The 15,537-nt window shown below is 39.8% G+C and overlaps 1 protein-coding gene across 1 annotated transcript; it reads left to right on the forward strand.

Annotated features, from left to right (window-relative positions):
* Positions 1–7,494: 7,494 nt before the first annotated feature.
* LOC148017478 (uncharacterized) lies at positions 7,495–9,182 on the forward strand. Its single transcript, XM_087662832.1, has 4 exons — positions 7,495–7,746; positions 7,887–7,993; positions 8,182–8,502; positions 8,656–9,182. The coding sequence occupies exons 1-4, from the start codon at positions 7,693–7,695 to the stop codon at positions 9,140–9,142; spliced, it is 969 nt and encodes a 322-aa protein (XP_087518958.1). The 5' UTR covers positions 7,495–7,692; the 3' UTR covers positions 9,143–9,182.
* The last annotated feature ends 6,355 nt before the right edge of the window (positions 9,183–15,537 follow it).

Genomic DNA, 15,537 nt, shown 5'->3' on the forward strand with positions numbered 1-15,537 from the left:
GAGGGTGGTATATGGCTATCCCAAAGGTAGTATGGCTTGGATATGTTGTCCAAGTATGGTGTGATAGCATGTAAGCCTCTTTCAGTACCATTGGAGTGAAATGTGAGGTTGAGTACCAATATTCAAGATGAGATAGAAGACCCTACTATGTTCAGGAGGATATTAGGAAGTTTGATTTACATCGCTATCATTAGGCCAGAGTTGAGTTATGATATTGGTCTTGTCAATTAGTTCATGTAGGTACCTAAAAAGACTCATTTGGATATAATTAGACACATATTGAGGTATGTGAAGTTCACTTTACATTATGAACTACTTTATGAAGCAGGCTCGGATAAGTTATTCATGAGTATATGTGTGCATAACATGGTTTCAAATTTAGGTAATTTTAAAATACCATTTATATACATTTTTTACATACAAAAGGGTGTAATATAAAGGAATAATTAATAGATTGAATAAAAAGGGTTATGTTTTATTCAAGAAAATTTCATAGATAATGATATCTATAAATAGGCCTTGAACATAGGTGATGTAGAGGATATACATATAGTAACTTCCTCGAGGATGTAGGTAAGGATATATAAGTGTTTTGATACATAGATGCAGATTGGGCTGAGTAGCATGTCTCATAAAAGATCTACCAATGGATTTATTTTTTTCTTTGGTGGTGCACCAATTATGTGAATTAGTGAAAGGCAACCTTTGGTTTCTTTGTCAAGTATAGATGCTAAGTACAAAGATGCTACTATGATAGCATGCGAGATGATATGGCTACAAAAGTTATCAAGTGAAACGGATGTGCACAGAGATGGTCTAGTTGTCTTCTATTGTGATAACATGAGCAACATGCAACTAGCTAGGAACGCATTATTCTATGCTAAGACAAAAAACATTAAAGTACATCACTACTTTGTGAGAGAATGTACTTCCATGAGAGATTGACTTGGTATATGTCAAAGTATATGTGATTAGGTAATTGATAATTTCACAAAGGCATTGGTGCATGGAAGCTTTCAAAAATTTGAAGTTGGAGTTACAAAGATAAAGCTGAGCTTGAGAAAGAGTATTGAGATAGCAAACTCAACATGTGCAAACATTGATGATAGACCGCCTAGTTAGATATATCCGAACATCCACACTTAGCACATTGGTGGTCACTATGATCCTCAGATGGCCCCCACTGACTTATCACTTATTATATGTGGTTTGTTGCACCTACCTACAACTAGCATAGTTATAGCACCAATTGATTAGTTGTAATATTCCCACCCGTGAATATTGACTTCCCGCAAACTGCGTAAACCTCGTGCAAAGGTTATCTTTCATATTGGAATTGCCGGCAGTGTAATCTGTGACCTGCACGCGAGAAATCGAGACCTCCGCATTGGCAAGGCAAACCCGAGAGTTCAAACCCGCAAATCACACGTAAACACTCTCTTGGGAGGGGCAAATTGAATATTATCAAGGTAATTTTTTTTATTTTTATCCCTTTTCCCCAGCCGATGCACGACTGGAGGAGAGGGAGTGTGGGGGGATGGGACTTGGTGAAGTCGTGGGCTGCATGGGGAGGGGGGAACCCATGCAGGGGGCCACGTGGTGGAGCTCTTCTCTCCCCCCCCATGCCTATATATACACCCTCTAAGGTGTTGAAGTATTAGAGAGGAGAGGGAGACGAATGCTGCTGCCATCGCCGTGTCGGAGGCCAGAGGCTGCGTGGAGAGAGGAGGGGGAGTTGCTGTCGACGCTGGGAGAGAAGAGGGACGCCGCCGCCTTGCTGGAGACCACCAGGTCGCCGCCCATCCTCGCCATCGCCATCAAGTCCTTTCCCTTGTCCTCGACGCCTTTTCCTTCCCAATCATTGGGCCTCCCACGACGTCGTTGCTAATCTCCAGAAGCTTCTTAGAAGCTTCTAAGGATAAGCCCATAAGCCTTGGTCCTATGCGGCCTTTTCGGTTTTGAAACCGGGCCTTCCATAAGCCCAAAACCCGCAAGCCCGGTACTCTCAAGGATCCGCACTTTGGAAGGGATCTCCGGCGTACGAGGGAAAAGGGGAAAGATCTTGAAGCTGCTCGCAACGGTTGGAGGAGACTCACCGATCGCGTAAGGGTAAAGGCAAACCGGAAGTCCGTAAGCACGCTAACAATGGCGCCCAAGAAGTCGCAAGGCGCGCCTGCGGGAGGTTCTTCTCCTAGCATTCACGTGGACATCTCCCTGAGCCCACAGACCCAGGTTTTTTTTACTATTGTGATTTCATACTAAAGTAATGCATTAAGCATGACGACTCCACGGATTAGGAAGCACCCGTGCATGTTCAAATTCACCTAGCCTAGTTAAATGCAATTGGGAAAAATTGGTATTTTCAATAGAAACACTATTTGTCCATCCATCTTACGACCTTAATAGTAAATTGTCTTGTCGTGCATTTTCAAAGGAAATCCATGTATTGCCTAGGGTTAAAGAGGAAATTGTTAAGTGCATTGGTCATGAAGGAAAGGAGTATTTTTGCAATAACTCCCTTCGTTAGGATTCGCATGAGGAAATTGTTAATTCCTATTGCACGGCATGAAAAAGAACCCCGATCTTATATAAGTTGCATGGGAAAAGATGCTTGCAATTAGATTAAATCGACACTTACCTTAGTATTGCATGAACTTCATTCACGATGTTGTTGTATCTAAGGGTCACACTTATACTTTCGCAAATTTCATTTCATCAAGTTGCATTTAGGAATGATTACATGGCTTATAAAAGCATGAAATGCAAATACTTAGACAAAAGGTTGTAGGTGTTATTCCTTGATGTAAATCCTAGTAGGCCCTATGTAAGTTATTCTTCAAATTATCATGCCTTTTGACTGTAGCAGAAAGGGATAGGGCTATTGCGGATCTTATCGTGCGTAGAAGTAATGAATTACATGTTTACATGTATTGTAACATTTTGCAACTATTTTTCTACTTTAGATCAAGTTTATCATCTCTAGGAAAGAATTGTCCTTGTCATAAGACAAGTAGGTCAATTTACCCAAGTCATTTGTGGTATCATGACTGTTAGGGTTTCGTATAGGCATAACTAGCCGATTCAATAAAAACCTCAAGTACTAGCTAGGGCTTGGCACGTTAGAAATGCAGCCAAGTATCGTACTTAGACGCCAAGTCGAAGTCCTCAAACCCAAAGGTCCTACCCACCTTCCCGGAATGTTGAGTCAATGGGACGCGCACGCAAATAATGATCTAGGGTTTCTACCCTAAGGATCATTCGACCTAATGCTAGAACATGGATTGAGTTGGAATCCCTAGGACCAAACGTTGTCGGTCTAGTGCAATTAGGATTGGGTTGAGTAAGAAGACACCCTAAACCCTACTTCGAGTCTAATCATAATTCTTTGACCAGAAAACACCATTCAATGGGTGAAATGATCCCTTGGAATGGAGGCGACACTTGTGCAACAAGTTGCAACGTCGCATAGCCTTGTGGTTTGATCACAAGAAAGTTTTGCCAATCCTTGGAATGAGGTTGGCAGGTTCTTGCGCAAGTTTAACTTGCAAGGGGATGAGTAGTCATCCTGTTACATCACCCTCATTGGGAAAATTTGCCAAGTTAAGGGAAGTTAGGTATTTGCTTGGACGCAAATGATCAATCAATAAATTAAAGCGACATGGCCGCCAGGATTTACTAGTAATAAAACCTAAGGTATTGGTTAAGTTGGGTTAACAGGGTATGGCCCTAACTCAAGGACAAAAAGGGTGAACGAACAAACCCTTGAGGTTCTTGCCAAGTCGAAATTGATCCCAGATCGAGTGCTGGATGCATTCGGAGAGAAGGATTCACTCCTTAACAGTTGGCCAAATAAACGACCACTGGAAATTGATTGTGCTTGTAATAGTTTAGAAGGCACTATTTGCATTGTTTGCTCAAGGAACTAAAAGATGAAAAGATATCTAAATGCTTCAGGTTGAAGGCCTGAAGGGAGTGGCAGCTTCAGTTACCCCCGACTGCCTGCCTGACCCTAACCAAGGGGGTTGTTGACCGCGCCGGGAACGTGGACCGAACCCGCCGCGAGAGGTCTTTCCGTTGAGCTCTACTTGGAGCAGGAGGACGCTTGGGTGCCAGGGAGGGCTCTGGCCGTAAATCCCTCGCCTTCCGGGTCCTGCACAAGAGGCTAACGTGACTCGGGATTGGATCTCGAGGCCCGCATACTAGTCTACGGGCAGAAGCTTGGAATAGTGATCCCTCGCGGATTACTGGATAGCGTTCGGGCAGATTATGGACAAGCCTACGGGCGGAACTCCTTGTATTTCAAAGATAAAATGATGAAATGATAATAAAGAATTTGTCTGATATTGTTTTTCTATGTCACGTGATAAGATTACGTGAAGGAACCAGTGCTTAACAGGATTAATTAAAGAAGCTGATTGCTATATGTCAAATTAAATGTGTTAGATAATTACATAACTAAAACAAACCGAGGAAAGTGCGGAGGATGGACCATGGGTCCGTCCTACGGTTGGGTAGTCCCGGTTAGCCGGGAACTTTTCTCAAAAATCTCGAAGAACAGCGGGATGATCATCATTATCAAAGCGAATAATGAGAGCGATAACCTAGAGTTACGTCTTACCCAATTTACGCTGTTTTAGGGAAACGGAATGGGACTATGCCTTATGGCAGAGAGGTTGAGCCTTGCATCCCTCTCGTTTCCCATTCTCCTTGAACCAAGTGCAGCATGAATCCGCTTCAGACCTGGCATTTCTGCGTAAAGTAGTTCGATCGGGTCTGACGCTAGTTGTTGTTAGCTAATGACCAAACAGGAAAACCCTAATTCCGGTCGATCCTAAGTGGGAAATGGCCAGGATACTTCCGCTATGTGGCAGACGCAGGAAGACCTAGATTGCAAAACCCGTAACATTCCATGGGAGTGCCGGGCGGAGTTTTCTAGACATCCTTTCCGATGGACTGCCAAGACGTGTCCTAGATGATTCTAGTGAACACGTTACTTTAGTATAGTCAGTTATGCCCTATTTGACTTAGTAGGCCACATTTCTTTATGTTGTAGCTTATCTATACTTTGTATAAATTGTATTGTGTATGAAAGAAGAAGAAAAAACCAGCAATAAATTGTTTTTGCCTCCGTCTCTCTTCTTGTATTCTTGAATGAGTTTGCTCTTATGTGTATGGTTATATCCCTCTTCAAACTTTTGCAACAACTGAGAAGCAACAAGACCTTTTGCTAATAGATATAGAAACCTTTAAGTTGAAACATTAGATGAGTTTTAATCAAATCATTGTCTTTTCCACTTTCTTTTAAACTAAAGGTAACTTGGTAAGTTGAAAATTTTAAACCTTATTGTTCTTCTCGAAATGTGAGTAAACATGTTAATATTTCTATTAAGAATAATTACATGTCCACTCTGGGGGTTCACTATATATATGTATTCTGTATATCACATGCATTCAAGGTCTATTTACAAATATTTTTATTTGTTAATTTTCTTTGAATAGAACACAATCCTTTTTAATTCAACCTATAAATAACCCCTTTATATGACGCCCTTCTATCAATAAAAAATATATAAAAATGGTGTTAAGAAAACCCTTTTTTGAACTCCCATGACATATACATATATTCATGAAGACTGAGCCCTTGAGAATGTCCATCTTAAGGATGCATCGAGTAAAAATGATACCACATTTGTATATGAATAGAGTAGTCTGGTGATCATAAGTCCTTCTAGTCATGGAGTTTTTATGGATGCATGCATGTGTGTATACCTCAATGTTCAATTATGTGATACATTCCTAAGTTTATGGGTTTCTCCATGTGATTCAATTTTGCATATATACATATACATACATACATATGTACATACATATATATAAATATAAATATAAATAGATAAATATATAAATAACATGTATATATATATATGTATGTATCAATGCACTTGTATATATGTGTAGAATTCCATCTCAACCTCTAATTAATGTCTCTCATTTAATGGTTTTGTCATCCTAGTCAACATCCACATAAACTTTCTCACATATTGGTAAATCAATACATACATGTGTGTGTGTGTGCATATACACATCTTGATATATGTAAGGTTCCACCTCAACCTCCATATGATTATGTCTCTCAATAAAAAGTCTTTTCCTCATAGTACCACCCACTTGATTGTCATAAATATGATGTGATGACTGACCTATAGTATTGTGAATATACACAAATTCACACAATCATAAGCACACATACACACAAATAATATTTACTGACACACACAAACACATGCAGATACATATATACATTATAGTAACATATAGATACTCATGACAACCCCATTGATGACATAAAATTATTTAAGAAATGATGATGTTCCCCGAACCATAATGGCTCCATTTACATTGCCCTCACAACACAACTACCATTCCTTATACTGTCCTCTCTAGATTCAAAGAAAATAAACTTCTTATGGGACCCACACAAGTTGTCTCTATCATCTAGAAACCCTTTAAAAAACGAAAGCTTGGTTATATATATGGAACCTAACACATCAACTTTTGAACATATTTCTTGTAAACAATAATTCAGCACCTAGCTTGGTTTAGGTGCATCTAGAAATTGATTGGAATTAAGTTGGTTTGGCATGAACTTTTTTAAATTTAATTAGCACCTAACTACCTTGAATTCATCTAAATGTGAAGAAAGAAATCTATACACCAATCCATTCTTTATGCCAAGGCTTTCGAAAGGTATTCATACTAAACTAATTCAATATGCAGACCTAGTTAATTCATAAATGCTTAACTAATACTTATATTGATTTCTTTGTATCTAGATGAGTTGCATGTACCATGAACTACACAAATATTGATAACAAAAATAATAGCCTTATGAAGAAAAAGTAGCCAAATATCTATAAAGTGGGTTGATCTTAGAAGTACAAAGCTAAGCGCTTGAAGAGTAGTAAAAAAGCTCAACTTATCTTTGGGAGAAATAGTATATGGCTATATTTCTATAAATATACGTTGAGGTAGCATCATAAGTTGCCATAGAGATGAAAGCAAGTCGACTAACTCGCTTAGATACATCTCACTACAAATGTCCTCTTTGTATGTTCACCCATATTGTTTTTGTGGGTTTTGCAACACCACCGGCACTCATCGCCTCGAGAGGACATGTGTGTGCCTCAATACACAAAATATTTTAGCTCAACCTCCATGTGATTGTCTTCCTCAATCAATGGCTTTGTCCTCTAGTTGACATCGACTTGATTGCCCTGTCGTTTTGCACATGGGCTTTCCTACTTAATAGTATATATCACCTCACACCTTAAAATTAATCACGTTGAGGAGCGGATCGTATTTAGGAGCGTGTATGAATTTTCGGGTTCGGACAATGCAAAAATCTTTAACGTGTAATTGCCGTTAACTAAGCGAAAAGGTCTCGTAAGTTCAACGTTCAAATTACATGTGAAAGAGGCCGGACGTTGGGTGGCTATAAAATGCCCAACCGCAGCACCACCAAGCACTCACGACAATTCCTTTGCCTCCCTTTCTCTTCCTTGATTCTCTAGTCTTCCTGATTCACCACACGTGTGCTGTTCCTACAGTGCTCTCATCTCTGATCTAAACAGTCTGGTTGTATTTTGCGCGCACTAGCGTTTGCAGAGAATATTAGAATTAGAATACAGCACAATGGCTGCAACGTTTGGCGCACCAGCTTCTGCCGCGAAGAACTCCAGCTACACGGTAGAGAGACTACTTGGAGCAATAATAATCTCACATATTTATATATATAGAGAGACAGAGAGGGGCAGAGAGAGAGAGATTGTGTGTGTGTGTCTCTCTCTCTATCGCTGCTATAAGTCTTCGACTGTCAAATGCTGCAGGTTAATTCCGATGACTACTGGATCGAAAGGAACCACCAGCTCTTCACGACTCCTCCACCTGCAGAGTTGATCCACAGCTGGAGCAGCGGCGTGGCATGCGTCAAGAGGTGAGCGCGGCGCTGGGGATTGATATTGATCAGCAATTGACTATAATTATCATAAATGAGTGTGCAATGACAAGTGTCGGCGCCGCTAGTATTGAGCAGCAGCATACAATTGATTGAGGGTACTCTGTGTGTGTGTGTTCTTTTATGTGTACTCTGCCGCACAATATGCGTACTACGTTTGCTTGCAGGAGGAGCGCAGAGGAGAGACGCGCTTTGGTCGCATCCTCGTTTGAGCTGGGGTCGTATCATGACGAGTCAACACTCGGTGCCGCCGTGGGCGGGGCAGAGGTTACGGATGATAAGGGCAACATTGACCTGCCCCCCGGTAAGTATCCGGCCGAGTACTGGAAGGACGTCAGCAACCACGGCAACATCCTCGCCACCTTCATGGTTACTGCCCGCCACAAAACCGGCTTCACTCCTGATCTCTCCAGCGCCTCATTATCCAAGGAACAAGCCAAGGAATATATGGAGAAGTTCAATAACTGGTTAGCTGTGCTCGACGAGGAGTATGTACTGCTCACTCATGATCATTCCCGTTCCGTTTGTGAAACTGTCTGCCCCCCTCCCCCGCTTCTCGTATGTGCCTCGTATGCGATAATTCTTTGTTCAAAAGCATATAATTGCTAACGCACTTGCTCGCTTATCATGCATGGTCACAGGTATTCTCCTTATGTTCTTTATGTTGGTGGGGACAAAAGCACGAGATCAAATGACAGCACCAACTGTGATGTGGTTCTCAATGGCGTTGGTGAGCTTGTGGTGGCATTGGCAGGCGTCGCCGGTGGGCCCTTAGCTGCAGCACTAGCTAACAAAGTCCGAGAGATAGTCAAGAGCTCAGCCAAGTACGTGACGCAGACAGGAGAGGCTGTGCAAGCAGGCTACTCCTTGGAGACGACCGCCACCACTGGCGAGAGGGACCCCATCCAACCCATTTGCTTTACCTCTACAGTCATGGGAAAGGCCCAAACTGGCAAGAGTGTCTCCGAAAGAAGTGAAGTCAACATAAGCTACCACAAGTACAAACTTAATAGCGCCCTTATCATTGCCATGGCTGACTACTTTGCTGAACATGGTACGCTTGTTGGTGCCAAACAGTATTGCGAGTACGTCAATGCTCCACTCTGCACTTACAAAACGATCGCATAACCAGCTGGCCCCCACTCCCCGCCTCCCCCCCCCCCCCCCCCAAAGCTCTACTACTTACAAAACGTTCACATAACTCCCACCCCTAAGTTGTGTTCTTTCTATCATCAGTGTCATTCGACTCGACAACATGTGAGCCCTTTCTCTGTAGTCACGTTTTCTTCAAATTTGCTTGTTAGCGTGAAAAATCTACTATGGTAAAAGTCCCATCACTCGTCGCCATTGTTTACACCTCTGGATGTTTAAAACTCATCTTCAGCTATTTGTACTAATCAATAAAGTGTCTCTCAAGGGTATGTGCATGTGCTACAATAGGTTTTGTTTTGTGCCTACTCATGTTCCATTAGAAATTTCAAGATGTTTGCATATAGATGTGTTGAACTCCATGAGAATGACAAGAGAGACCAGAGGAAGAGGAGAGTGGCAAGATACCAATGATCATAAAGAGAGTCCAAATATAAAGACAAGAGAGACCAGAGGAAGAGAAGAGAGTTGGAAGACACCAATGATCATAAAGAGAATCCAAATATAATACAAGGAGTTTTTGAATAGTTCCTACATAGGAAAACTCTTGCCATGTAGAAAATTCTCTAACTTTTCCTAGGTATATGTATATAGATTCCCTATGTATAACCAAGGAATTACTTTCCCCACATCCCATGTTGGGGAATCCTAGGTATGCATGTATGAACTCCTTATATATAACTAGGAACTTTATTCTACACATCTTCAACTAGGGACTTGTAGGTCATATAACTAGGAATTTTAATTCTCCACATCTTGAACTAGGGATTTGTAGGTCATATAACTAGGGAATCATGTTTCCCATACAACATAGTAGGGAATTCTAAGCCACACAACTAGGGAACTTGGTTCCTCACATTTCGTACTGGGCAATTACAAATAGCCATATCAAGAACATATGTATACTTCATGCAAAAGGATAAATAGTTTATGGAAAATGGTTGCCAAGAAAATTAGGCCTAAATCAAGTAGTCATTCAATAATACAATATTGCTTCTCATCCCTTTTTACAAAATTGTGTAAAATTATTCTCTTTATTTCTCTAAAAAATAATTGGTGATGCACTAGCACTATAAAGGTAGTTATATTAATCTATAATTTAATGTTGAGCACCATGTGACCTAGCTCAATACTTATGGAAATTAGAAACAAATTGTGGTATGCCATTTGTGCATATTGTTCAACACATTTCTAATACATATGCATTATAAAAAGAGATGAAAATGATCCTCTTCCGCACAATGTAAATTTCCTCAAATAAGCATTAACATACTAGGTCCACCTCTGAAAGACTTCACCACAAATAGCCTCCAAAGAAACATATTAAACTTATAAGAAGATGTGGCATTCCATATTGCTATGGCTAATTTTTTGCATTTTTCTCACATATGTAAGTTTATTGTAGTTACTACAATTATCTCAACTTAGGTTAGAGTTTAAAATATATTGCACATGTCACCTACAATCAATCCTACTTGAGGTTGAGTTAAGTGCGCATTACCCATGTCACCTATAATCAAGCCCTAATTAAGGTTAAACATACTAAGGATTGTAATGAAAAAAGTGTAATTGGAGATCAAACCCCTAAGTCAAATGGATTGGGTTCTCAATGCAAATATGTTTTACCCCACTTTCTTTGCCATCAAGGAGCACTTGAAAAAAATTAGCTACAAAGATACCTACTTAATTTCTTGTAATCCCACAAGTTTTTCGAAATTTCATTTCCTTTTGAGAGTTGGTAGGCTAATTTAGGAGTTTTCTCAATAACAAATATATATTCTTTGAAGCCCAAATCAATCAATTAAATGGACAATGCAACTAATGAATCAATCCTCACAAAGGCATTTAGCCAATCTTGAGTATTTCAAGCTATGATTATTATTCTTCATGTTTTTTCATGGGTAAATATCCCCTAAGGAGGAGATTTTACAATGGTTTGAATGTAACTTGCACGTTTGTCCACTTGCGAGACACGTCTTAGCAACCCATCGGGAGGAGGGTCTAGAAGGCTCCGCCTGGCACTCGCAGGGAATGACATAAGCTTTGCGATTTAGGTCTTCCTGAGTTTGCCCCAAGCGGAACTGTCCATCCCTTCCCACTTGGGATCGACCTAAGGTTAGGGTTCTTTTCCTATCAGCAAAGTCTCTAGGAAGGAGAAAGCGTTGAGCTCCTGTTGTACCAGTTGGTGTAGGAACAATGGAGTCGATGCGGATTCATGCTGCACTTGGTTCATGGAGAATCGGAAATGAGAGGGATGCGAAGCTCAACCTCTCTACCATATGGGATAGCCCCATTCCTTTCCCCTAAAACAGAATAACCCGGAATTTCTACATCTTCTGACACTAGGTCTTCATTGTCTTATCATCTCATCATTTGAGAAAAGTTCCCAGCTAACCGAGACCACCCTTTCGTATAACGGACCTAAGTCATGTCCACTACACTTTCCTCAATTTTCTTTAGTTATCTAATTACCTAATACATTACGTTTTGACATGCAAAATTAGCTTCCTTAATTAAACAAATTAATCACAGATTCCTTCACGTAACTTAGGCACTGACATAAAAACAATGCCAAGCAAGTTTATTTTTCTTTAATAACTGCTCTTTATTAAAAAGAAAAATCCTAGAGTACATCCAATATAATGCCCGAAGGCTAGCCCAGCAATCTATAGGATTGCTACTCCAAGTTTTGCCCGTTGACTAGTATACGGGCCTCGAGATCCCATCTCAAGTCACGTCGGTCCCTTATGTGGGATCCAAAGGCAAGGTATGTACAGCCAGAGCCTCCCCTGGCACCCAAGCATCCCCCCGCTCCAAGCAGTACCCACAGAGAGACCTCTCGCGGCGGGTTAGGTCCATATACCGGGCATGGCTAACAACCCCCTTAGATAGGGCCAGGTAGACAGTCGAAGGTAATTGTTCCTACCTCTCCCTCCAGGCTATGAACCTGAAGCATTAAGTGTTTTCCTTGAATTAGTTCCTTGAGCAAAGAGATCAAATAATGTACTTAAGTACAAGCACGAACATTTCAAAGGTCGTTTGTGCGACCGACTGCTAAGGTGTGACTCCTTTTTCTCGGATGCTCCCAGCACCCAATCTTGGGTCTCTTCACGACTTGGCGAGATCCCAATAATTTCAACAAGAGCAAGTGATCTTGGTAAGTTGACTGATACTTGCCCATTTTCTTTAGGTTTTTCCTTAGGGTATCTTAGTCCCTAACTCAAGCATTAGTTGGTTAGTCAAGGTAATGGACATGCCTTATTCGCAACCCAACCAAGGGTCTTTTAATCTCTAATTCTAGCCAAGCTCAGTTAACACACATGGCAACACATGATTCCTCATTTAAACTTTCAAGATGCGGTTTAGATGCATGCGATCCTTCCAATTCTCTTGGTGCGGTTCTATGCAGGATTTCCCAACCATCATGCACGTTGTGCATTTAGTATAGTTGTACCCCTAAACGGCTTTTATCTCTCTTTATTCCTGGCAATGAGTACTTGTTTCTAATGCACCGGATCACATGTGACTTGCGTCTATGAAAGTCTAGGGTTTTGTCTAACGATGCAAGTGTATCTTATGAACAGAAATTAACATTTCATGTGTTTCTTTTAACCATGATTGTGAAACGTGAATTCTAAATGACTATTCATGCACTGAACTGGTTAAAAAGCTATCATTTTATGTGAAGTAAGGTGATAACCTTATCATTTTATGTGTGTAGAAGCTATCATTTCATGTGAGATAAGGCGATAACCTTATCATTTTATGTGAGTAAAAGCTATCATTTCATGTGAGGTAAGGCGTTAACCTTACCATTTTATGTGCCTAAAATCTTATGGAAATTCAACCTGTACCGTTCTGTGCATGCAACTTAGTTCTTAGAATAAATAAAACCTTATTCACAACATTATCCCTTCCACGAGAAATAAGTCCTATATTAATTTTTAACGCTTAGAACCTGGGCTGATTCGTGTGTACTATGTTCGTCGTTTTGCTCGCCCCTCCAGTATTATCGGTGGCTTGAGCATCTATGCTTCCCGCGACTTTCTTCTTGGGAGCCATTCGCCTCACGGAGATTGGGCAGTCCGGACCTTAATAGGTTTCAGTTTGTTCGGGTTTGGTGGGAAAGACCACTAAATGGGGTCCTTTGCTGACACCACAACAGAGATGAGGCATAGACGCGCATGTTAGACGTGCAAAGTCAGGCACGTCTATCATTGCATCTATATGTGCATGTAAAAGAGCGAGTAAATAGACACGAATTTTGCGTCTATATATTTACGCAAATAGACGTGAATATAGATGCGTTTTTAGATGCGTAATTATTTAACCACCTTAAATTGGACTGAATCTAATAAAAAAAACCAGAGTTAATAATTATTTTTGCATTGCTCTCTAATGAATGGCAGTTCCTCCAGTTGACAAGCCTGATATAAGTAATTAGTGGCAAGCGACACAAACCTTATTATACAATTAGTAGCAAGCATTGCATGTATCTTGTAATTGCTCTACTTAAAGATGATAAAAAATACTTCTTTTTTATTATGAAAAATTCAATCTAGCTTTAAACTTGACTATTGATTCTTGAGTATGCACATGTGCGCATGATATTTTCCATATAATTAAGAATACACATTGAATTAGTAAAGCGAATTAAGTATGTTATAGTGAATGACCCATCTCATCTTCAATGAGATCAATCCTTGCTAAACTATCTACTTCTAGGTCTATGTTACCAAGAGGTAACGAAACAAATAAGTCTATCCCACTATCAGATGTGTTGCTATATTGATCAATAACTTCATCACTATCAACCACATTATTATCCTCTTCTGTGTTTCCTTGAACATCCTCGCGGGGTTCATCTTGTACTATATCACGCATATCATCCATTATGGTGTCATCATGTACATCATCATTATTTGTTGGATTGTCATCTGCTATCTCTATGTCGGTAATATTACCATATATTGGTTCTGAACGATTAGATATAGGGATGACATATAACCATCGGTTATTATTTACCATTGGATGATACAAAACTTGTATTTGAAAAACAAAAGCAAGAAACTTAAATACTTATTATATTGTGTATATGTATGACACGTATACATATTTAAAAAATTAGCTTTTACATGTATACCTGCTCGCATTGTTGAGGTAGTACTAATGTGTCATTCTTGTTTTGGTGAAATTTTGTAGAGTCAATGATTATAAACCACTTGGATGACGTCTGATTGTGCAATGCTCACTATTTCTTACCACTTCTTTAAACCACTTCACATCCAGTACATATATAAAAAATCGTCTGAAGTCAAGCTTCAGAATATCTTGGATCAAGCCACAATAACCTTCCATGGTACAATTGGCATCCTCGAAGTGAGCAAGGACACCACAATCTTGGGTATTTCTCTTTTCATCTATACGTTGAGTTCAAAGATGTTTACCCTCACACCAAATAGCATTCAACAATATGCACTAGTAGTAAAAGATTAAGATAAAAAAATGTCAATTTATTATATAAAATATAACTAGAAACAAATTAATTGATAGTATGTCTCACCTTTGATAAGCAACCTCGTGCATATTTCCACTCTTCTTGAGATATATTAATTTCCTCCTCTTTTTTCATTCTCTCTATTTCCTCATGTAGTCAATCTATATCAATATGACGTGGGAGTGCATTTAGATGATCTGGAAATAAGACATTACATTCATATCTGGTGCGAAATGCTTGTCTTTTACTTTTTCTTCTTACCCTTGCTTCATAATATAGTGTCACCCATTTGCTCATTACATCACTATTGAGCACACAAAAACTATTTAACTTACGAAGTTCTTCTTTTGTTAGCACTTTACTCATTCCTTTTCCTTGAGGTATTATAGAGGTCATCTTCAAGTCTTCATTGTCTTTCCATAGTCGTGGTTGAGAGGGGTTCACTTCAGCAAGATATTCAGAGATATAAACAAGGGATGATTGCACTAACCAACCCTCAGTCATGCTTCCCTCAGGCTGTGCTTTTTGCCTCACAAAATCTTTCAAGGTTTTCATGAAGCGCTCAAGAAACAACATCCACCTTGCATGAACTGCCCCACAAAGTGCAATCTCATCAATCAAATGTACGAGTAAATGTAATTCAGTAGTCAAAATGGACCGAGGAAATATTTCCTCTACCAAACAAACCACCTCAATAGATAATACTCGAGAATCTTGCAATGTGTTTGGATCAATTTCATTCGAGCTCACGTATCTGTCAGGATGTATTTGACAATTGTTTATTTTTGTGTAGAAATTCAAAGAGGTTCACTACACCTGAACAAACAAGTGAATTAATAACATGCAATTGATTCAAGTCTTGAATTTCAAACATAGA

This window comes from Lygodium microphyllum, chromosome 22 (genome assembly GCF_053477565.2).
Source record: "Lygodium microphyllum isolate KBCC chromosome 22, Lygodium_microphyllum_v1.1.10, whole genome shotgun sequence".
Lineage (NCBI taxonomy): Eukaryota > Viridiplantae > Streptophyta > Polypodiopsida > Schizaeales > Lygodiaceae > Lygodium > Lygodium microphyllum.

Bases quoted from the DNA above. Each gene is read 5' to 3' on its own strand.
- LOC148017478 (XM_087662832.1), top strand. From the start codon at position 7,693: ATGGCTGCAACGTTTGGCGCACCAGCTTCTGCCGCGAAGAACTCCAGC. The intron at 7,747-7,886 runs GTAGAGAGACTA...CAAATGCTGCAG, and splicing joins CGAAGAACTCCAGCTACACG to GTTAATTCCGATGACTACTG. The intron at 7,994-8,181 runs GTGAGCGCGGCG...GTTTGCTTGCAG, and splicing joins GGCGTGGCATGCGTCAAGAG to GAGGAGCGCAGAGGAGAGAC.